Here is a 23293-nt window from a genome sequence, read left to right as displayed (position 1 = left end):
GAGGGAAGGAGGAGGGCAATGGAGAGCCAGGTGAGTGGACCCTTAGGGTCCTGGGATCCAGGGGAGCTAGTGACATGGCAGAGGAGGGAAAGAGGAGAAAGGGAGGAAGCTAGACTCCCCGTTCCACCGCTCACCTCACAACCATCACCAGAGACTCCGTCACCTTCTCCTTGTCCCCTTTGTATAAGAAAGACCACTGTGCCTCTGAAACAGCTTGATCAAAACAGCATGATAGGGGCCGGGTGGTGGTGGCGCACGCCTTTAATCCCAGCACTCGGGAGGCAGAGTCAGGCGAATCTCTGTGAATTCGAGGCCAGTCTGGTCTCCAAAGCGAGTTCCAGGAAAGGCACAAAGCTACACAGAGAAACCCTGTCTCGAAAAACCAAAAAAAAAAAAAAAAACCAGCATGATAGGGAGTAACAGCACCGCGATTCAAGCTTCGATCACTGAAAAGCATGAAATGGGATGATGTTGCCCACAGGTCCCACATAGGTGACATCAGAGCCTCATGCCACCCCAGGTCTAGGATCTGGATCCCAATACAGCACAGCCTGGAGACAGAGGCACTTGCTCTGGAGAACCAAAGCCTCTTGCTTGTGTTCTGTCTGTCCACACCACCCCCCCATCCCCAGATTTCTCTCTGTCCCACCAAGGGCCAGGTTTAAAAAAAAGAAAGCCTCGAAGACCCCTTTCCGCCCCCCCCCCCACTTTTGTAAAAGAAGCACAAACAGATGGCTGAATGGACAAGACGGAAGTGCCATGCAGATTGTCAGAGCTTCAGCAATGACGTCTGTGGGAGCCCGTTCTCGGGTTCCTCGTGGCTTTACCCAGCAGGTCCGCATAGAGGATGATTAGGACCACGGGCCTGAGTGCAGGTGTCTGAGATGGTCTGCACTTGGTTGTGCTGGGGGAGGAGGTCTTTTGCTCCACCCTTTGGCGTCTCTATAAATATCCTGGGGTAGAGATAGTCGGGCTCGTTGGAATAGGTTCCAGGCCCTCTCGAGGTTATCCTTTATTTTCTATCTGTTTATCTCTGCGATATTCTCCGCAATAAATCCTTCTATCTAATATTTCCTGCTGCTCGCACTCAAGAAAACTCTGGGGAACTGTGGGGGTGATGGGTAAACGCCCCACAGACGTCTCGCCTCAGTGTGCTCCATCAGTGATGGCCTCCAGTGATGTCATCCCAGTGATGGCCTCCAGTGATGTCATCCCACTGATGGCCTCCAGTGATGTCATCCCAGTGATGGCCTCCAGTGATGTCATCCCAGTGATGGCCTCCAGTGATGTCATCCCAGTCGTAGAACCAGCAAGTGTCAGGGTGCCTTTGAACCACTCTCTCATGAGAGGACACCTTGACCATCTTGGTCTGGAGAACACTGGCCCTATCACTCACCTCTTAGTCCTGCCATTCACAAAGGCTTCTGGTCTACATGTCTTCAATGAAGAACACTGCTGGGTACCAGGCTTCTCACGCCCAGAAAGAAGTGAAGTGGGGGTGTGAGGGCCCCCACAGCATGTCCCAGGGGCAGCAAGTGGCACTCCAGGTGGCAATTTCACATGCTTTCTCTTTCCTTTAGACCCACGCTCCTTGAGAACAGGGACTGAGTCCAATTTACAGATCACTCACCCGATCACTCAGTCCTGGATTCGAGACTGCATCTGCAAACAATTCTTGCAGGGCCAACCAGGAAAGCACGTCACCCCAGAATCCAGGCTGTCGCTCCCTCCCTAGGGGTCGGTGAAAGTCACTCCTTAACAGTGACAGCCCAGTGCGTCTGTCTGGGTCTGAGCCACCCCTCTCTTCCAAAGGTAAACCATGCCCCACCGCCTGGCCTCCCATCAGCATTAGCCAAACTGCGATAAGGTTGAGGAACAGACCTGAGGGAGGGGGGCCTGGGGTCACAGCTGGGAGAGGCTGAGACTCGATGCTGGGGTTCACACTCTCGAGAGGATGTATGAGGAAGAGCTCAGGAGGAGGGTGAGAGGGTGCAGCTGTGCCTGAGGCCTCGTCAAGGGATCTGGAAAACAGAATTGTCCTCTTAAAGATGAGTGTTGCGTGTGGCCTTTTCTAGAGAGATGTGACAAGCTGTTTACCCCAGATGGGACACCAAACTAAGGAATTATTCCATCCAAGCTTGGGGAAACAGTGAGTCTATTGGGGTTACCTACTTCATCCTGGGTGACTGACTCAAAGGCAACTACATCACTGAAAATCTCCCCCCGGCAGAGGGGCTTGTCTTGATTGCTAGTTGATGTGGGAGAGTACAGTCCACTGTGGGTAGCACCATCCCTTAGGCAGGCGGTGCTGACCTGTCTAAGAAAGCTAACAACATAAACCTGCCTGGCAGCCAGCAAACAATGTCCTCCATGGTTCCTGCCACAGTTTTTTTGGCTGCAAAGTGAGTTTCCTCCCTTCGGTGGAGGTAATGCTGTGCAGAATAGCCATCAGGACTACTTTTTGGTTTCTGCCTTCAGTTTCCTCAGTGACGACCTGTGACCTGGAACTATAAGCCAAACAACCCCTTTCCTCCTCCCCTGTGCTGCCTTTTGTCTTAATTACTATTCTACTGCTATGACAAAGCACCATAGCCAACGAAACTTATAAAAGGAAAGCATTTAATCTGGAGACTCATGGTTCCAGAGTCCCTGAGCATCATGGCAGGGAGCATGGGAGCAGATAGGCCAGCATAGTACTAGAGTGTAGCTGACAGCTTACGTGTTTAGACAACAAACAAAAGAGAGATAGAGGAAGGGAGGGAGAGGGAGAGTGCTGTGGGATGTTCTGTATGACAAATGTGTTGCTGATTAGTCAATAAAACACTGATTGGCCATTGGCTAGGCAGGAAGTGTAGGCAGGACAAGGAGGAGAATAAAGCTGGGAAGTGGAAGGCTGAGTCAGAGAGACACTGCCAGCCGCCATGATGGCAAACAGCATGTGAAGATGCCGGTAAGCCACGAGCCATGTGGCAAGGTATAGATTAATGGAAATGGATTAATTTAAGCTGTAAGAACAGTTAACAAGAAGCCTGCCACGGCCATACAGTTTGTACGCAATATAAGTCTCTCTGTTTACTTGGTTGGGTCTGAGTGGCTGTGGGACTGGCAGGTAAGAGAGATTTGTCCTGACTGTGGGCCAGGCAGGAAAACTCTAGCTACAGGAGAGAGAGAGAGAGAGAGAGAGAGAGAGAGAGAGAGAACTCACTGGACCTGGTGTGGACTTTCAAAACCATCAAGCCCACCCCCAGTAACATACTTCCTCCAAAAAGACCACACCTTCTAATGTTTCCCAAACAGTTCCACCAACTGGGGACCAAGTCTTCAAACATATGAGACTATGGGGGCCATTCTCATTCAAATCACCATACTTTGGATTGGAGTAATTTTTTTTTAATCACAGAAACCAATATGAAACTGAAACAGTCACTAATAGAAGTCTACACCATTTCCATAGGAAGTGTCCTTGTGGGTCCTGTACTTACAAGACTTACCAGAGATCTACAGTTAGCAGGTGCACACAAGCACCCACCCTCAGCTGGGTTGTCTGTTGGAGGGCAACCGCAGAGGCTGGACCTCCAGCAATGATCAGAGCTACTGGGGAGGGGTGCTGACTCAGATGCAGCTGATGCAGTGAGCGGCACCTGCCCTCCACTCACTAAGGTATCAAGGAAGTTTCTTCACCGTGGGACTGGGGGCCTACCAGATGCCAAATTCATTTCCAGCTCATCAAGGTGGATTTGGATGTATGATCTGGGGCTCCCGTAAGTCTGAACTACATCAGAGCAGCAACATATTTTGGCACTGAGTACAAATGAAATTTGGAATCTATTGAATTCAAGCTCCAGAAAACCAGACAGCCTCTGTGTGAGCAATCTACCAACGCTTCCTGCCAAAAGAAGAAAAGCCCCTCAGCCTGCACAGAGCTCAGCCAGATAACGAGGAACAAGCTTGGTCAGAAGCACCTAATTATTTGCACTTAGACTCCTCCATTCACAGCGTGGTGACCTGGAGAGCCTCCTGGCTGACAGTACTCATGCTGGAACCTGATCTCTCTCCCTTTCCTCACTCCTCCCTTGACCCTCTCTACAGAGGCATTCAGAATTTGCCATTAGCTCCTCTGTCTGGAAGCACATGCAAATGTTAGCTCAGCTCTTATAGAGACTCTGGTCTCTATAAGGCTGTAGCACGAATTGTTAGAAGGTCTTACTAAAAAAAGCAAACCCAGAGCTAGGTATTGGGGTGGACGCTGGAAGATCAGAGAAATAGAACCAGCCATAGCCACCTCACCTCGCCAATTCCTCAGCTGATCCTGTTTCCTCAGACTGAAAGCCTCTGAGTCCTCACCCGAATGAATCTCACCTGAACTGCTGCTAAAAGCTAAAAGCTTAAAGAGACTCACGCCTTATATACCTTTCTGCCTCCTGCCATCACTTCCTGGGATTAAAGGCGTGTGTCACCATGCCTGGCTGTTTCCAGCGTAGCTTTGAACTCACAGAGATCTCTGCCTCCAGAATGCTAGGATTAAAGACCATTTTCTGGTCTCTATGTCTGTCTAGTGGCTGTTCTGTTCTCTGACCCCAGATAAGTTTATTAGGGTGCACAATATATTGGGGAACACAATATTTTTGTCTAAAATTTAAAAAGCTTATAACTAATACATGAAAAACTATATTCAATAAGTATATACAATATATACAGTCAAGAATTACATTAATAATGTCAAGTCCATTAACATTTGACAGATTCAGACAAAAAAAATTTCTTTACTTACTCTATTTAAAACAAGTAGTTCCTTTTTAAAAGTAGATTCAATAATCTCCCTTTTTATCTTATCATAAGCTCCTTACCCTTCATCACCACTACGGCTTTAAGAAAGATGTTCTCCAGCCCAGCCCAGGTCCCAGAACCCCTTCCACGGGAATAAGATTTACATCTCCTGGACTGCTCTTCACATCCACTCAGCCTTGAGGTGCTAAGGACTTCACTGGTAGAATTACCTAGAGAACAGGTTGATCCAGGTGTGAAAGTCCGTGTCCAAACTGACCAGACAGGAAGCCAGTGTGCAGCTGGTATTTCTAGAATGGACTCTCTAGCACAGACCCAATGTGTGATCTCTTCCCCTTGTACTCCACCAACCGTAAGAAATGGTAACACCTCCCACCCCTAGCTCAGACTCTTTGTCCTCCCTCTCTGCCTGCCAAATCAGAGACTAATGTGATGGCTAGCATCTGCACGCCTTTCTCTCATTAGACTTTGCCCCTTACCTCCCAGGCTCTTTCCAGGAAGACTAAGGGTTGTACTTGAACATACTGTCACCCACAGCAAAGACCACACAATTGCCACCACAGCCTGCTTACCACTTCACACAATATGTGCTACTTTCGTGTATTCAATATGTGCTACTTTCGTGTATTCAATTAAATTATACCCCTTCACCTCAGCCACTTTAGGGGCATCCCTGTACTCACATGGCAGGCCACATAGCAGAGATGGTTTGAATGAGAAATGGTCCCAATAGTCTTGGGAATTTGAATACTCGCCTCCCAGTTGTTGATGCTGTTTGGGGAGATTTGGGTGTGTGGCCTTGTTGGAGGAAGTATGCGGGCTTTGAGGTTAAAAAGCCTAGAAGTGAAGTTATAGATTGATGTGAGCCACCATGTGGCTACTGGGAATCGAACCCAGGTCTTCTGTAAGAGCAACCATTGCTTTAAACTGCTAAGCTATCTCTCCAGCCCCAGAATCTTTAGTCCTCTAAGCCTCGCTCCTCCCTCTAGGATTAGAGGTTTTTATTAATAGGAGGTCCCACTCTATGTCCCAGACTGGCATTGAACTCAACGATCTTTGCCTCCAACTGCCAAGTGATGGAGTTACAAGCACCAGCTGCCATGCTTGATCTCTGTCTGAGGAGAAGCTTGGCTACATTTGCCAACCTCCTTGGTAGTCAGTTGTGGCCTTTCAGTTAAGTTCCCGAGACAGAACAGATGTGAATAAGGATAACTAGGGCTGCTACCAGGACAAAACCTGGAACCCACCCATCTAGGATCTTCAATGAGCTACTACACGAGACACAGTCCCTTAAAGCCCAGGCCAAAGATTCTGTGGTACCACTCACCTCTGTTATTTCAGTGACAAATGGGAATTTGAAAGTGTCATGGATTGAGAGGAGGCAGTGACAGGGACAGCCACTGTGAGCCTTCCAGGAAGGGGCCAGAAAGAGGTAGGACAGAAATAAATGCCATGTTCTACTTGGATCCTATCCCAAGACAGAACATTTAGTCAGGGGGCCCCAGGAATCACCGGCAGGGAGAACGCCGGTTGCTGGTGGCTCTTGTGTTATCCTTCATCATAGGCTGTTCTGTTGTGGATGCTTGTGAGAAAATGCTGCTTCCCTTGGGGCCTGGAAGACCGGGCAAATATCCTTGGCCTGGTGAACACACCAGTGTGAAAAGGCAGAGATGCTCCAGGATACCTTGGCTGTGATTTTTCACTCCTTCTCAGCTGTACAGAAATAGCTGGGGATTTACAATGATCTTGCACGCCACGCTTGTTCCTGAAACAGAGGAACCAGTTCAGATAACATCAGCAGACATAGTACTTTTTTCTTCTGCAGAAACAAGTACTGTAAGCAGACTATAGTTATAGCTGGTCTGATATACTATTTAAAGGAAAGCTCAAAAGTTGCATAGTAACCAAAGTGTCAGTGATTAAAAGATGTCTTCACACTGCACAGGATAAAGCAGGACAACACAGGAATCATCACATGTAATCTCCAACGAATGTACACCAGGTTCCCTAAGATGGGAACCACAGTCTCTCTGGCCGAGGAGAGCCTCCGGGTACTTCAGGGAATCAAGATGTGGACTGCCAGGATGCTGAACCTGGTCACTTCAGGGCTGAATGGAGACCACAGCTAGGATCCTGAGAACTTTCATGAAATGCTCCATCCTTACTGACAGGCTTTAGTATGTTAAACTGTGGTTAAACAGACCCCTGAGCACAGAGGACCTTACCTCTCATTCTCTGGGGCTCTGTGTAGGTAAAGGCTGAAGACAGAGGTTCACTGTGAGCCAGACACTAGAATTCACACTCCTGGAGTCAGAAGAGACCGAATTCAGAGTCTTACAGCCATTTTTAAGTGTCTCCATTCAGCCTCTGCCCACATTATCTCCACAGAACAAAAGCAGCCTGGGACCTTTGTAAGGAGCATCAAGATGACATCAACTTGGAGAAAAGATGCTACTGGAATGTCTTTCTCTCTGTTCTGAACCCCCAGTCCTGATGGAGCAAGGGTGGGGGCAGGGGCATATGATCCTGTCCTGGTACAGTGGGGCCGTGCTCTGAAGGGGTGCTGGGAAAAACTTTCTGGTATTCCTCGGGTCAGGACAGCCTACAGGAGACCCAAGTTACAGCAGTGATATCCAGCAGTGAAACGCTGCCTCGACTTCATCCTCACGCCGCTGTAAAATCTTAATACATCCAGGAGTGGTGGCTCATGCCCCAAATCCCAGAGTTGGAGAGGCTGAGACAGGAGAGCTGCCACGAGTTCAAGGCCAACCTGAGCTACATAGCAGAGATGGTTTGAATGAGAAATGGTCCCAGTAGTCTTGGGGATTTGAATATTCGGCTCCCAGTTGTTGATGCTGTTTGGGGAGATTTGGGTGTGTGGCCTTGTTGGAGGAAGTATGCGGGCTTGAGATTAAAAAGCCTCTGCCACTTCCGTTTCACCCATTCCTCTGCTTCATGCTTGCATTTGAAGAGGTGAGCTCTCAGCTTCCTGCTCCAGCTGCCATGCCCCCGCCCCCCCCACCACCACCACCGGGGTGGACTCTCACTCTCTGGAACCGTAAGCCCACATAAACTCTTCTGTGAGTTGCTCTTGATAGTAGTGATAAAGATCACAGCAACAAAAAAGGTAAAATAGTGAATTCCAGGTCAGTTGGGGCTACAAAATGAGACTCTGTCTAAAATAATAGTAACAAGGAGGAGGAACAGGAGAAAGTGGAGGAGGGAGAGGAAATTAGTTTATTTAGGTTCACAAACTGGTTCCCCAGCTCTTCAAGGGTACACCGTGAGAAAGTAAAAAAGACAGCATTGTGTGTGTGTGTGTGTGTGTGTGTGTGTGTGTGTGTGTGTGTGTGTGCCCGTGCGCGCACGCACGGGCACAAACGAGAGGAGAGAGGGATACAGACAGAGAGAGAGAGAGAGAAAGAGAGAGAGAGAGAGAGAGAGAATGTTTTCTACTATTAATCAGGTTCCCACTGAGCACGATTATTTTCTGTCTACTCGCCCACATGTACTTGGCTAGGAGGTAGCTCACGTCACATCTGCCCTGTTGAGCAAAGGGATATGGTTACTTGCAGCTCTCTGAGGCTCTCAAGCCAATGGAGAAGAAGATATGTCCACTGTTACAGGCTTTGAAACTGGTCAGCTGGAGCCCGGGTTCCTTCATTGACATATGGGGAAATGAGGCCTGGATAGCTCAACCCCACACTCCCTCCCCTTGCCTGGACCAGCGTGAAGCATAGTGTCCTCCTTTGGTTGGAGGGGAGTGAGACCCAAGGCTTTCAGTGGGGAAAGGGCTTGGCTGGAAATCACCACCAAGGAGGTCTATCTAAAATGGCTGCCGGTGGCTCTTGAGGAAGCTGACCTGGGAAGGACCCAGCAGCTGCAGAGAAGCAGGCGAGTGAGATGCACAGTATCTGGTGTGGTGCATAATTCACACATACCCTGGTTACTGCCTGTAGTACTGGGCTACCTGTCCTCAGAATGCTCAAGCTGGCCTTTTCTGTGCCAACTAGTAGCCCTTGAGACAAGAGAAAAGGAGGAAATGGAATCGCCAGTGACAAGGAGAGAAATCAGGTTCCCCAGCTCAGATTCTGAGTCACATTAGGCCCCAGAAGATGCCATGTCCCTCCAGTCTCCATGTGAAACCAACGCAGATCACAGTTACCATCAGAATTGCCTTCTGCATTACACACACACACACACACACACACACACACACACACACACACACACAGAGTCTTCTTGTCATAAGCACTATTTAATATTCCTTCTTGCTCCAGCCCTCATCTGGTGAGAAGTAAGAGCCAAGAGAAGAGATGGGGTAGAGGTAGATATGGGGGGTCATATTACTGAAGAAATGGGTACCAAGGAGAAGCCAGTCATCTTGGATAGCTTCTCCTGGTTAGTGGGTGAGGCCTCCTGCACCAGGAGCCAAGGCTCGGCTTCTCCCAAGATGTATCTGTGCTTCCAAATGACTGGCTGCGGCCCTCAGCAGCCCCAGGCTTAAGGCCTTACGGCTTTGGAACCTGGTAAGAGCCTTTGGTCTCAGGGGCAACAGCAGGCAGACCCAAAGCTGGTGACACTCCAGGCCGGCTTATGAGTCCTGGCATTGTGACCTCAGCTGTTCCGTACACAAAGAGGTGGTCACCCTACCACAGCCTAAGCCTGTAAGTTGCATACAACAGTGGCTCCGTCCCAGGGGCCTGTTGTGGGGAGGTTGGGAAGTTGAAGAACACCCTGGCTCTTCCATCATGTCGGCCAAGAGGGCAGAACAGAAGAAAACCAACCCGGTAAAGGAAGAATATTGCCAGGCACTTGGGGCCTCTGTGAGCTCGCTCGCACCAAGTAGAGGCAGGACGGAGAAGATATCCCGTGAACCTCCCAGTTTTCTTCCTTTGTTCAGAGCACAAAGCAGCTGTCCACCTGGAACGGGTGGAAATTTGTGCCTGGCCTTGGGGTGGGAAGGGAAGGGGCGTGGGGGGCCTCTGTGTAAGACCCGCTGCTCTTCATGACAGCTCACAGTCCAGGGCCCAGCCAAGGCCTAGCTCTAACTGGCCGATCTAAGGCTCAAAATAAGCCCACTTCATAGATGAGGAAATGGAGGCCCTGGCACTAAGTGACATGTCCACGTTGGTATGAGAGGAAGGTGATATTAGACCGAGGGCCATTCTTGAAACAACCTTCTGGGGCTTCCTAAAAGTCGTTCAGAAAGGCTTTCTCTGTCTTCTGGGTGGACACAAATATGCTCATTAGAAACAGATGACTTGGCCAGGTACGGTGGCCAGAAACAGACACCTTGCTGGGACCACATGAGTCTGTCTGTACTCCACTGAAGTTAACAGAGTGGTGGCTGGGGGCCTCTTGCAAGGACTAACTATTATCTTCCCCCAACCCTGATACACGGCCAGCTACACCATGACCTTCTCTCTCTGCAGAAAAAGAACTACAGGGCAGTTTGCTTGGAACTGAAGCCAGAGCTGACACAGGTAAGCTGCTCTGAAGCTAGGCCAGCAGCCAGCCCTGAGGTCCATGGGGAGGTAATTAGAGCCAGAGCCATTTCCTCTCCTTGGTGGCCAGAACCTATCCTAGGTGCTGAGGGACAGAAGAAAGGTAAGTTCCTCGTTTTCATAGCCCTTCACACCAGTGACCAATCAGACACATCAATAACATAGAACGTCAGCTCTGTCACCTGATACATGGAGAGTGACAATTAGGAGACAGGAGTAGGTGGCTGTTTTATGGTTGGGAAAGGCCTCCCCTGGAGCAAGGACTAGATGCTGGTAGAGCAGAGTCTGAGGAAGAATCTTCTAGATGGCGGGAAGAAGCAGCCTGAGGTGGGAACAAGCCTGGCTACGATTTCTGGTGCCTCTGTGTTTCTGTCTCAATCCACAGATATATGATTACAAAGGATTTAAACACGAAGAGCCAGTCACCAAAAAAGGGATGACACAGGAGCTGAAGGTCAGTATTGGGGCCCCGTGGCCTGGGGACAGATCCCTTGTGAAAGGACGCCGGTCAACCAGCTGACTTCTGAGTGGTGGTTCCTGCTGGTACCTGCAGCAGGAGGCGCGTCACTAAGTCCTGGTCTAACGTTTTTAACCTGTTAGTTACTTCAAAACAATTTGACTGACCTAGAAGTTTGGAAGGATGGTATAATGAATTCTAGTACACATTTCACCCAGACTCCCTGAATGCTGCCAGTTTATCACTGTGGCTTTAGTCTCTGTTTCTGTCTCCTCTACACACACACACACACACACACACACACACACACACACACACACACACACACACACATAGCCCTTCATATCAATAGGCTCCATACCTTTAATTCAACCAATCTAGGTCTTAAAATATTTGATAAAGCATTGCAGATACTTTCCCATCACTTCTGAGACAAGACAGTAGAACAATCATGTGCACAGCATTAACATGGCATGTGCATTGTAAGTGGTCCGCGGGTGGTTTAAAGCACCCGGGAGGGTGAGCACAGGACGTAGGGGATGTCAGTGTTGGCAAATTTGGGTATCTGCAGGTTTCCTGAAACCAATTCCTCTCAGATACTGAGGAACTGCTGTGGGTACTTCCTAGTCTCCCCTTTTCTGCATCATGGGTGGGCATCCTGACTCTATCTCCCTTGCCCTTGACCTTCATCACAGAGGGCCCTGAAACCAAACTTCCAAGGATACCCAGAACGACTGATTGCATACATTCTTTGAACCATTTGAGAGTTAAGTTTACCCAAATCTTTAATACATACTTCCCCCAAACAAGCATGTTCTCTTATGTTTTTGTGTGTGTGTGTGTGTGTGTGTGTGTGTGTGTGTGTGTGTGTGTGTGTGCGCGCGCGCACGCGTGTGTGTGCAGAGGCCAGGAGAGGGCATCAAATCCCTTTGGTTTAGAAACAGTTATGGGTCTCCAGATGTTGATGTTGGGAGTGGAACTCAGGACCTCTGGAAGAGCAGCAAGCATACCTAACAGTCAAGACATCTCCCAGCCCCATCATGTCTCTTTAGTGTGGATGATGTTCTCAACATTGATCTCACTGGCTACCGACAGTTTTGAAGATTTATTTTCCTGATGGCGCCTTACTTTCTACTTACCTGCCTTCTTTAGATTCAGGCTGGGGATTTAGGCAAGCCTTCCGAAGCCATGCTCTTTTCAGTGTGTCTCTTCCACAGGCCTCCCAGCCCCACTGACTCAACACTTACCCTTTTCCTTCCCTCTATTTGGTAGAGCCCCAAGGCCCTGTCCTTGGTGACTCTTAAGAGATGTCTCCATTGTGTTTCTCTCACGTTTATTTCCTCAGAATGAACTCAGGGAGGTGAGAGAAGAACTCAAGGAAAAAATGGAAGAGATAAAACAGGTAACAGGATAAGGCTTCAGCAAGAGAAGGAAAGCAGAGCTTTTAAGGAAAATGCAATTGCTAACTCTGACCAGCAAAGGAAATCAGGAATTGTGTAAGAAAAGCAACCTAACTCACACCTGGTCTCCTACAGTTTCAGCCTTGGGCAGCATAGAACATTGATTTCTTACTTCTTGCCTAAGCCCGTTTTTTCAATCAATTAAGAATTCCCTAATGAAGCTGGGCGGTGGTGGCGCAGACCTTTAATCCCAGCACTCAGGAGGCAGAGCCAGGAGAATCTCTGTGAGTTCGAAGCCAGCTTTGTCTACAGAGCAAGATCCAGGACAGGCACCAAAACTACATGGAGAAACTCTGTCTTAAAAGAAAGAAAAGAAAAGAATTCCCTAATGTGTTAAGGTTGGAGGTGATGTTAACCTCGGCTATAAGAGTGAAGAGGGGCTGACTAGGAATTTGATGACAGTCACAGATGAACTGGATCCTCCTTATGCATCTCCCCGGAGGAAGCCGTCCAGAAAGAGCTCTCTTGTTTCTAGGATACAATCACCTATAGCTCACTTAGGGAACGGGGGCCTAAGGAAGAAGGAATAATTCAAGTGTGGTCTGAGCTCCACATGTCAAAGCTGTTGAGAGAGACAACTGGTGGTGGCACCTGTACCTTAGACCCTTCTTAGGGTTCTTGGGAAGAAAGTGGCTTGTGTAGAGTGTTATTCATTTATTCCCAAGATCCAGCTGTCACCCTTTACTCAGAATGCCCAGAAGATCCTGTGGCTGGCTTCACTAATACACTTTATGTCTTGTTAAATCGCTCTTTTCTTCCTCATTAGATAAAGGATATAATGGACAAAGATTTCGATAAGCTTCATGAGTTTGTGGAAATTATGAAGGTAAGCTTTCGCTGTATGCCTTCCGTGGGTCACATGGGAAGTGATGGCAGAGATGCCAGGGCCCTGCCCTTGAGGTACCTTTAACCTACTAGACAGAATTGCAGGCTAAGGTGCAGGCTGCCTGTTAATTAGGGGTTTAGAAGAAATGGGGGATCTAAGAGAGAAGTCCTTAGAGAAAATCTGAGCCAGAGGCTTGATGATTATGTTGGGAGCTTGATGTGAATGTACCTGAAGGCCCAGCGTGATTCCCTTTTGGCTCAGAAAACAAGAAGGATAATTCAGAGCACAGAGCAACGGTTTGCAAACATTAGTCTGTTTCAGAATGACTTGTGACCAGAGCCCCAGGTTCACGGTCAGATGGGGCCTGAGTCCCCCCAAGTAGAAGCTTGAGAATCACTCATGTAAATGCATAAGCAGGCAAAAGGCAATGGCTAGAGTATTTTCAAGAGTTCTAAGGGACACTAGGGGATTACCAAGTAATTAAAATGCCTGACAAACCCACAGTCATCCAGTCAGGGTGGTTAATAGTAAGCAGAGAAACGAATGTGAGTGTATAACCCTGGGAATGAATGCTTCTTTGCCAGGGATGGATGTCCTGAGAATCCCCCAGGAGCATATTAAACATCCACACACCCAGACCAAAACCTGAGTAAAAAGTTCTTCAGGGTGGAGTTTCTTAAGTGCCACAAATGATTTTAAAGTGTATATATGTGTTTCTACATGCATATGTATGTATTGAGACAGTCTCTGTAACGCACATTGGCCCCCAACTTCTGATTACTCCTGCCTGCCCCCCAAGTGCTAGGACCGCAGGCGTACACCTCCCACACTTGGCTCCTTCACAAGTGATCTGGATGTGTGCCCTGAGATGCAAGCCAGGTCCTAAACCCTTGAGCACATCCGTCAACCCTGGCTGCATGTTGGAATGAGATCAAAGAGGTCTGTCATACTGTCCCTTTAAACCTAGGCTCTCCTCAGAACAACTACACTAGAATCTTTGAGGGTGCGGGCCCAGCACCAGTGACTTTTAAATTTCCCCATGGGATTCTAATGGACACTTAAGGCTGACTTTTAAACAGGATAAAGATGATTTTTATTTAATTTTTATTTTATTTTATTTATTTATTTGTTTATTTATTTATTTATTTTGGTGGTACTAAGGATTGGGTCCTGGGGTCTCACATTGCTAGGCAACCATTCAGCCACTGAACTGGATCCAGCCCTGTGATAAAAATGACTTTTAAAAGTCAGTGAGAAGAAAAGGGTTATGTAATGATACAAGAACATTGCTCGACTCTGAGGAAAACCCAATTCATTAGATCTGTAAGCTGAACTGGTCTATAACATGAATCTGAAAAATAAAAACCAGTAAGAGAAAGTTATAAATATTAATATAATGGACAAAATGGCAAAGTATTGAGGAATTTGCCAATAGAAACATTTTAAGAAAGAATTTTGATGGAAAATGCCACATGCAGCATTTAAAAACAACTTAAGTAAATAGTTTTCCATAAATGTGTTAAGGGACAAAGGGTTTATAATCCACAAAATGTAGATCTCACAAGAAACAACAGGAAATAAATGAGGAAATGGGCAGGGGCATGATGGGACAAGCCAGAGAGACCAGGCGAAGACCCGAGAGCAGAAGCAGCTTTACTCCCACGTGTAACTAAGCAACTAAATAACACAGAGCGGGGGCCAGAGAGACAGCTGAGCAGGTCCGAGTGCACCCTGCTCCTGCAGTGGACCGCAGTCTGCCTCCCAGCACCCACACCCAGCAGCTCACAACTCCAGCTCCAGGGGATCTGATGCCTCCGTCCTCAGGAGGCACCTGCACATACCCGGGCACACACACATACACAGCATCTTAAAAAAAAAAAAACAAACTTTTTTTTTTTTTTTTTTGGTTTTTTGAGACAGGGTTTCTCTGTGTAGCTTTGTGCCTTTCCTGGAACTCACTTGGTAGCCCAGGCTGGCCTCAAACTCACAGAGATCCGCCTGGCTCTGCCTCCGAGTGCTGGGATTAAAGGCGTGCGCCACCACTGCCCGGCTAAAAAAAAAAAAAAAAAAAAAAAAAAAAAAAAAAAAAAAAAAAAAAAAATTTAATGTTACTGTCACACTCTAATAAGCAAAGTTTGGATTTATGACAATAAACTACTGATAAGAGTACTAATTCATACAAAACTGGAATATTAGAAAATAGGCATTCTCAAGATTTACCCTGTGAGACTATTAAAAGTGGTCAGCATGAGTATGTATAAACTATTTTCATTTCAGAATTATTTATAATAGTAAATATTTGGGAACAACCACAATTTCCAACAATATAGAAGTAACTAAATTACGGTTTATCCAAACATTAATACTAGGGTTTATTAAAGGTGATGCTTATAAAGAATGCTTAATGTAAATATATAGGAAAAAGATTGGAAAAGAAATATACCAAAAAGGCAAATAGCAGTCTTGTGAGGGAGGTGAGAAGATTCATTTTTTAAATACTCTCCTCTTTTATCCTGTTTTTTTGCAGAGGGCATGTGCTATTTCTATATTAACATGCAAACACCATACGCATTTTATTAGTGGCCACTCTGGATATGGAAAGGCACAAAGAAAGCTATTTCAGGCAGGGAACAGCTTGGGCACAGCAGGAGGATGGCTGTGTTTCCCAGTCAGGGGGGAGAGCAGCCATAGTGTGGGGTCATCTGGGGGAAACTGAGAAATAAAACTGCGTGGGCACACAGTGGGCACTGATGGGATTTTAGAAACAGCTGACAAGCTGAGACTCGACTCTATAGGCCGCAAGAAGTCTCCGGAGACTCTTCCAGAACACGCAGGGAGCAGCTGCTGGCAAGGTGGCCTGGGAGGTGCAGAGCAGGTCGGGAAGGTCTGGAGCTGCCGCCAGCTGTGATAGAGGCAGGCTAGAGGAGGGTGCAGGAAAGAGAGGAGAAGCTGAAGGGGACTCTTGGTGACAGATTCGGGATGATGGAGTCTTAAGTGAGTGCCCATGGTGACACCAGAGTGTCCATCTGGATGGACAAGGCAGTGGAGAAATTGACAAGTATACTGGGATGTGGAGCTGATTTACAAGTGGAAGGAGAGGATGAGCGAGGCTTGTAAGAGTAAAGGACACTGGCGCTATGTGCTCAGCCCGAGCGGGGTGTTCAACCTTAAGGGATTTTAACACTATTCCCAGGTATGCTAACATTTACAAACACTCACACAGCTGTCTTGGGAAGTCACCTCCTCCCCACCAATGCTCTGATTGCTCCGTCAGCTTTCTACGTCAGATTAAGCTGGTTCGGAATCTTTTCATATTAGAAGCACTTTCACCGGAGTACATTGTTTTTGTATTTTATGACAAGCAATCCACACTCAGTTCTGTCCACAATGAGTCCTGTCAATTACAGCTTCTGCACCCTTAGGGTTTCTTTACGTCTACCCAGCTTTGCCGGTGTCCAATTCTATAGATTATTTTTACTCTTTTAGTTCTCAGTGAATAATAAATGGGCCGTGTTGTTTTAGCTACTGTCTTCTATTTCACTTTTATGATTTGTTTTCATTATTTTAAATTAATGTGTGTGCGTGGGGGGGGGTGAATGCACAAAGTGTCCAGAAGCATTGGATCCCCTGGAGCTGGAGTTACCAGCCGTTTTATGAGCTGCCTGATATGGGTGCTGGGAACCAAACTCAGGTCCACTGCAAGAACAGTGTGTTCTCTTAACCACTGAGCCATGGATCCAGCCCCCATTTTGTTTGTTTTTGTTGTTGTTGCTCACTTGTGTTTTTTTTTTTTTCTTTCTACTAGAACTGTGTTATTAAACACACACACACACACACACACACACACACACACACACACACACGCGCGCGGGTTCAAATGCTGGAGTCAAGAGTCATGGAAGTTATAACATGTTTTCTTAGCTGCACTGTTCAGAAGAGCTCCTGGCCTCTGGCTGACCTAGAGGCCATGGTAAGTCTTACACCTCTGCCTGAGCTCTAGTCCCCTCGTGGAACAGGGGCGGAAGGTGGACCATTAGGGACATGCCCCATTCGCCTCTGCCAAGGCTAGTGAGGATTCCTGAAATAGGAGGCAGGAGGAGTTTGCAGAGAGAAAGGGGGGAGGGGAGCTCCAGGCTCTTCAGAAGGGGGATTCCAGTCTTGGGTTCTCTCTTGAAGGAAATGCAGAAGGATATGGATGAAAAGATGGATGTTTTAATAAATACACAGAAGAACAACAAGCCGTAAGTGTCGCCCGCCCCTAAAGACCCCTCCCTTGACTTGGCTCAGCACACTGGGGGCTCGGAGAAGGCACCCCTCAATGGACTGTCCTGGCTCTGCCATTACAGTGGCTGGAAGTCAAGGCCTTCCATGCACCTGTGGACTGGTAGAAACAGTGTCCCCAAATCTCTGCCCCCTCCTGACCCACCAGTCCCCTTCAAAAACAACCAAAGGAGCAGCAGGAGCTTGGGCAGATAGGAAAGACGGACAAAGATTCCCAGCCCAGACTCAAGAAACTGGAAGAACCCGATGGAGCATCATTGACTAATGACAAGACGATGGTGTCACAAAAAACAAAGGATAATCCCCTGGATTCCCTTCATACATGTCAGAGTTGCTGCGTAAGTGAACCCCTGCCACCCTCGGCACTGGTTCGAGAGCCCTGGGCTGCTCCTGCCCTGACCTCCCAGAGCTCCGGCTTTAAAGGGCTGGTGTCATCCTCTTGCCAGTCCTTGGATGAATCCCTTAGTCTAGAGACCTTCCTTTGCTGCCCTGCCTCCTGGGCTGTGGTGAGCCTGAAGCCACAGTTGTGCAGCCACCCTTGGATGTGCCTACTCCCGAGTTCTGCTCAGTCACTCTGTCCTTTTCTATAGCAAAGCCTGATGAGGTGCCCAGCAGGCTGGCCAACTTGGACCAGGAAAAAAAAAAATGATCTTTCTTGTGCCGTTTCTGTCCTCTACAGGAGAAATGTTTGTTGTGTGCCCTAAAGACCAGCTGCAGTCGGGGGTAGGTAGATCCATCCCAGAGGTGCCTTCTCAGTTGGGTGTCTTGTGATCCCAAAGGGAGTGTACTTCAATGGCCTTTTGCAGCAAGCCTCGTCTGTGGCTGTACAGGGAATAGGGACTGTGAGTGAATGAATTCTGCCTCCCGGCATAACCAGCCAGGCATAGAAGATGTGGCACCAGGAAAGAGGATTTGGGTGGCCAAGCCTAAGTTTGCTGTTCACAAGATCCCTTGGCGGGGAGGGTACACCTTCAGCTGCAGCCTCAGCCTGGCCGCAGGCCCCCTACCTTTCTCCCACCTAGCAGGAAGCCTTCACACCATGCCTGGGCGCGCTTTTCACCTTTATCATCTGGAGCTGCTTTCTGATTTATCTGTACTTCAACCCCGATGAGATGGAGTATGTGCTGCCAACCTAGCACAACCATGGAGCCCACCAGCAGCTCTGGTTCATCCTCTCTACGAGCTGCACAGCAGGGTTTTCTGCCCTTTTCAAGACCCCAGCCCCACCCCTGCCCAGGCTTCTACCTGGGGATTAAAGTCTTTCATTTAAAGTCTAAAGACTGTCACTGTTTTGAGTACCAGCCCAACACTTGGGTGCCCAGAGCATTACTTTTTTGTTTTAAATCAGTCTAGTTCAGACCCCGGTTCCTCTTTCTTTCCCGGTTGGCTAGTGGGACATTCTATCTGAGTGATCTCAGTATTGTCTCTCCCCACTCCACTGGGCCCTAAGAAGTCCTAAGTCAGAACTCCAAGATGGCTCGAAGATACCAAGCACCAGTCTGGGTAGACTCAAGACACACACTCAGGGCCCTGCCTACCCACCCCCCACATTCTGCGCCCCTGCAGTGTGCCCTGGATGCCATGGGTAACTCTGGCAACTCTGAGCCTCGAGTCCGACAGAACTGCATGGCTCCCTTCGAAGGTCTTATCGCCAAGTAGCGTGGTGCCCTCCTTGGGCTCTGCTGAGGTTTACCTACTTTCCACCTTTGAGAGTTTCCTCCCTCTCTCCCTGGTTGCCTCCTTCCCTCCCTCCCTCCACTCCAAAGGAGCAATGTCCCTTCAAGGACCTTTTATACACTGGAGATGAGCTGGCCATGGGGGTGTTTGTCTTTGATTTCAGCACCCGGGAGGCAGAGGCAGGCAGAACTCTATGAGTTTAAGGCCAGTCTGGTCTACAAAGCCAGTTCTAGGCCAGCCAGAGCAATGAGACCCTGTCTAAAAGTAAACGAAGAAAACCCACAAACAACAACAAAAGCAAATTAGAGACGAGCCAGTAACCACCAGCCTCTCCTATGCCCGCCTCAGGTCCCTAAGTGAGGGACAATAAAACTGGTTGCTAGCTTGAAATGAGAAACACAGAGAAAACAGTATTCTAGTGACTATTCCACCACGGGTGTGCCTCTTCGGCTTTGGTTTGACAGGCCTCTGTATTCATTGCACACCAGTTCTTCCATGTTTCTTTGTTGGCTGCTCCCACGTTTAGACAGTTTCATTAGTCAAGTTCGTAATGGTAACAGTGCAGGAGCGTTTGGTGCTTCAGATACATATCTTAAGACAAAAGCCAAAGCACAGCTTGGGCCTTGTTATTCCAAGGAGTCTGGAGTTTTAGAGGAGTGATGATTTTTTTTTTTTTTTTTTTTTTTTTTTTTTTGGTTTTTCGAGACAGGGTTTCTCTGTGTAGCTTTGCGCCTTTCCTGGAACTCACTTGGTAGTCCAGGCTGGCCTCGAACTCAAGAGGAGTGATGATAAACACACATCACAATCTATGTATTATAGAGCATCTGTAATTAAGTAGAGTAACCAAACGTGAGGCAAACAGGAGCCGGATGGGGCTAGCCCTGTCCTCATTTTTATCTCCACCGTCAACAGATTACCACAAATGGATTGACTTGGAGCAAGAAGAAATGGATCTTTCTTTGCTAACGACAAGGTGTCAGAGGACTTACATTACTGCTGGAGGCTTTGGGGGAGAACCTGTCTTTGCCTTTCCCAGGCTCGATGGCTGCCTCCATTTCTTAGCCATCTGTCCTGCCTCCCATCCTCAAAGCCAGCTACAGTCGGTGGGGTCTTAAGTTCTATCGTGCTAACACCACTCACCTGCCCTTCCTTCGGCCCTCTCGGAAAGACTCTCGGGATTACATGAAGCCCACCTAACTTGAAATGTTCTCATTATAGTCAGTGATTTATCCACGTAATATAACAGAAGACTAGAACTTGGGTGTCTTCGGAAGGGCATACTCTGCCTACCATTGTGACATCTCAGACCCTAACCCCTGCCAAACGACCAAACCCACAAACACTTCGGAGTGGTGCACTGTTCTTTAAGGTGCTGGTTCCCACAAACTCCATCCCTAACCTTCCACTAAAGGAATCTCATCATTCTCCCCTTGTGGGATAGATGTAGTAACTAATGAATCGAACAAAGTAGAACTAATGCAGCCTACTTCAGCGATACAGTGGCTTCCTTCCGTCTTGCTGCCCGTGGAAGCCAGCTGCCATGCTTTGAGGCCACTGAAGCTGTGCTATGGCAAGGGACTGAAGCCTCCTTCCAAGAGCCACCTAACATACCGTGTGAGAAGTAGGTCTCAGACTGGGAATGTAGCTCAGTTGATTGAGGGATTACATAACGTGCAGAAGATCTGTTCAGGCACAGATCCTCAGTGCCACATAAAAACTGGCCCCGTCTGCCACTTGAGAATCTCTCCAATCTCTTTTAGCAGGGCACTAATTCCACTCACAAGGGCTCTGCCTTTTAGACAGATTGTTATTGCCTATTAGACGGTTATTGGAGAGCTAATCACCTCCAAAGACATCCCCTGCACATTTTAGAGGCAGATAACATCTAAACTATAGCATCTCCCTTTTTCTACACTATGGACAACCTCTAGGCTCTTCCCCACGGCCCTTTACTGTTTTCTAGGGACCTACTTCTCTTCCTTCTTGGGATATTGAGGGTTGAAATAATCTATTTTTCTCAACCCCGAGACCCCAGAACTAACACACTGCTCCGTGAATGAATATGTAGTGTTTGATCAGCATCAGCCTTCAAGGCTCAGAAGATGAAATTCAAATTAACACTGAGAGAAATCAGAATGGGTTCTGGTCAAAGTCTATATGTTTTAATTAATGACAGAAAAGAAAACTGGCCTGGAACACAAGAGAAAGCCCCTGTGACCCTAAAATACAATCCCCTAGTTCTGTTCTTCTAAAAAAGAAAAAAAAAACCTTTCCCCCTCTGAATCAAGTGTCTATAATCATAATTCGATTAATTAGAAAATATTTCCCAGCCCTCTGCTTCTTAGCCTTCATCTGCTAGTTCATTATTCCTAGCATGGCTAAGATGAGAACATAAATTTGTTTAAGAGGAATGTTAACTTTATTAGAAAAGAGAATGAACTTGAACCCTGATCCCAAACCACAGTCTCTGGCAGAGGGCCCGAAGCTTCAGGATTCAAGCTCTGACCTATCTATCCCCAAGGCTCTATTCACCTGTCTCTCTGGGGCCTCCTTGTCCTGTCACATTCCCCACAGCCAGCAAGAAATTCCCCCACCTGTGCACCCAAATCCCTCCTTGGCCCAAAGTCACAACAGAGGTTCTTGTCCTCGCTCAGTTTTCTGACAGCCAGGGCACAGGGGGATCCCTAGCCCCACACTGGACCTTGGTCCCCAGCAGGATTTCCCTCAGCCCATCTGTCTACCTGTCTACCTGGTGAACTGGATGAGACATCCAGGAGGCCTGGAGTGCTGAGTCCCCCTGAGCAGCGAGGCCCGACACTCCTGTCAGAGCTCTTCGGGTTATGCTGAGGGTCTCTGAGAAGGTGAATAAAGTCCGAAGCCCAAAGTGAGCTGGTGAGGGAGCCGTCTTTCCTCTGTGCCATTCCATTTGTCTGTCGCCTCCCTAATGGACTGATTCCTGCACACACACCTTTGCGGAGGACCGAAACCAGACTTTCACAAACGATAGAAAAGCGTCCTTCCATTGGGCTACACGCCAAGCCCTGTGCTCTGTCTCTGGCAGCTCTGAAGCCCTTTCCTAGAAGACAGGAACTACACAGAATTCATTGATTTCCCCTCCACTTCTACTGGCTGGTGGTTGTTGTGGATGAATGTATGCATTTACAAAGCATATTGGTGGTGTCACTTAGTCATTTAGGCTCAGCAGTTTCTCTCTTCCTCATAGCAAACAAGCAACCAAGTTCCACGGGACACCCCCTACCCTTGTTTTGGTTTTGAGACAGGGTCTTGAGTAGCCCAAGCTAGCCAGGAAGTTGCTATGCAACTGAGGCTGGCTTTGAACCCCTGATTCTCCTGCATCCACCTCCTGGATGCCGGGGTTACAGGCATGTACCACCATACCAGGCTCCATGGGAGCTTTTACTGTTTCATATGTCTATTGCCAAAGCGCCCTGCCCCCAGCTCCCATATTTCCATATATATCTTAGTCCAAGGTCTAGGCATCTAGATTCTGAATTACAAGTTTCTGGTCCACTCCTCTCAACTCAATAGATTTTCCCCCAAAGCCTGCAATCCTGTGTGAAGCATAGCATTCCCCAATATATCACCCCTAACTGCCGCGTTCCTTCAAGTCACCCCTTGCTCAAATACTACCAGAGCCCACTTCATATGGAACAGTGACATTCCTCATAACTCCCCCTCAACAGCTTCCATTTCAACACTGTCTCCCACACACGCCCATCTGTAAACCGTGTGCTCTAAGGGTCCTCACTGGGTCCTTCCCATATTCTTGCTTTGCTCACATCATCCTCTCGGTCCTGTGAAACCCTTCTTGGCTGCCCTCTGTCTCCACCCAGCTGAGTCAGTCACTCAGCCAGAGACATTTTGCACCCGCTGGCTCTGCCAGCCCCCATGCGTCCCTCTTCTCTGTGCAGTTGGTGGGCATCCCTTGAAGAGCTCATATTGCCATTCTCTGTCTTCAGTGTGGAGGTCACACATGGTGCTAAGGAAGGGTTGGCTGAACTTTTGCTGCCTAGTCTGTGACGTTCATGTGTCAACTCTCTGCCTCCTGCACCTGGAGCCTGTGGCCTGAGCACCGTGGGCATTCCCAAAGGAGGTCAGTAGGCCAGCAGGGGCTTCCCACCACAGGGATCGCTGTAGGGATCCTTGACAGGCTTGGAGAAGTCACACAAAAACTCTCAGCTACCCAGGCTTCCATCCCAGCCTACACAACTGTGTCCTGTGCTGAGATTAGCCCGTGAGATGAGCATGTTTTCTACTAGATGCCAGTTTTAGGAACTAG

General features: G+C 48.1%; 1 protein-coding gene across 1 annotated transcript; it reads left to right on the top strand.

Annotated features, from left to right (window-relative positions):
* The first annotated feature begins 9536 nt into the window (after nt 1-9536).
* Nucleotides 9537-18531, top strand: Tex35 (testis expressed 35). Its single transcript, XM_052736594.1, has 9 exons — nt 9537-9611; nt 10221-10271; nt 10678-10746; nt 12095-12151; nt 12976-13035; nt 17212-17276; nt 17465-17654; nt 17996-18039; nt 18342-18531. Exons 1-9 carry the CDS (start codon nt 9537-9539, stop codon nt 18400-18402), a joined length of 672 nt encoding a protein of 223 aa, XP_052592554.1. The 3' UTR covers nt 18403-18531.
* The last annotated feature ends 4762 nt before the right edge of the window (nt 18532-23293 follow it).

Source organism: Peromyscus californicus, unplaced genomic scaffold (genome assembly GCF_007827085.1).
Source record: "Peromyscus californicus insignis strain IS unplaced genomic scaffold, ASM782708v3 Scaffold_14__1_contigs__length_90479793_seg_2, whole genome shotgun sequence".
NCBI classification, from domain to species: domain Eukaryota; kingdom Metazoa; phylum Chordata; class Mammalia; order Rodentia; family Cricetidae; genus Peromyscus; species Peromyscus californicus.
Note: the sequence above shows the minus strand (reverse complement) of the source record. Positions and strands in the feature narration are given on the sequence as shown.

Coding starts and splice junctions, on each gene's coding strand:
- Tex35 (XM_052736594.1), top strand. CDS start 9,537: ATGTCGGCCAAGAGGGCAGAACAGAAGAAAACCAACCCGGTAAAGGAA. Junction 13,036..17,211: donor AGTTTGTGGAAATTATGAAG/GTAAGCTTTCGC, acceptor TCTCTCTTGAAG/GAAATGCAGAAGGATATGGA. Junction 17,277..17,464: donor ACACAGAAGAACAACAAGCC/GTAAGTGTCGCC, acceptor CTGACCCACCAG/TCCCCTTCAAAAACAACCAA.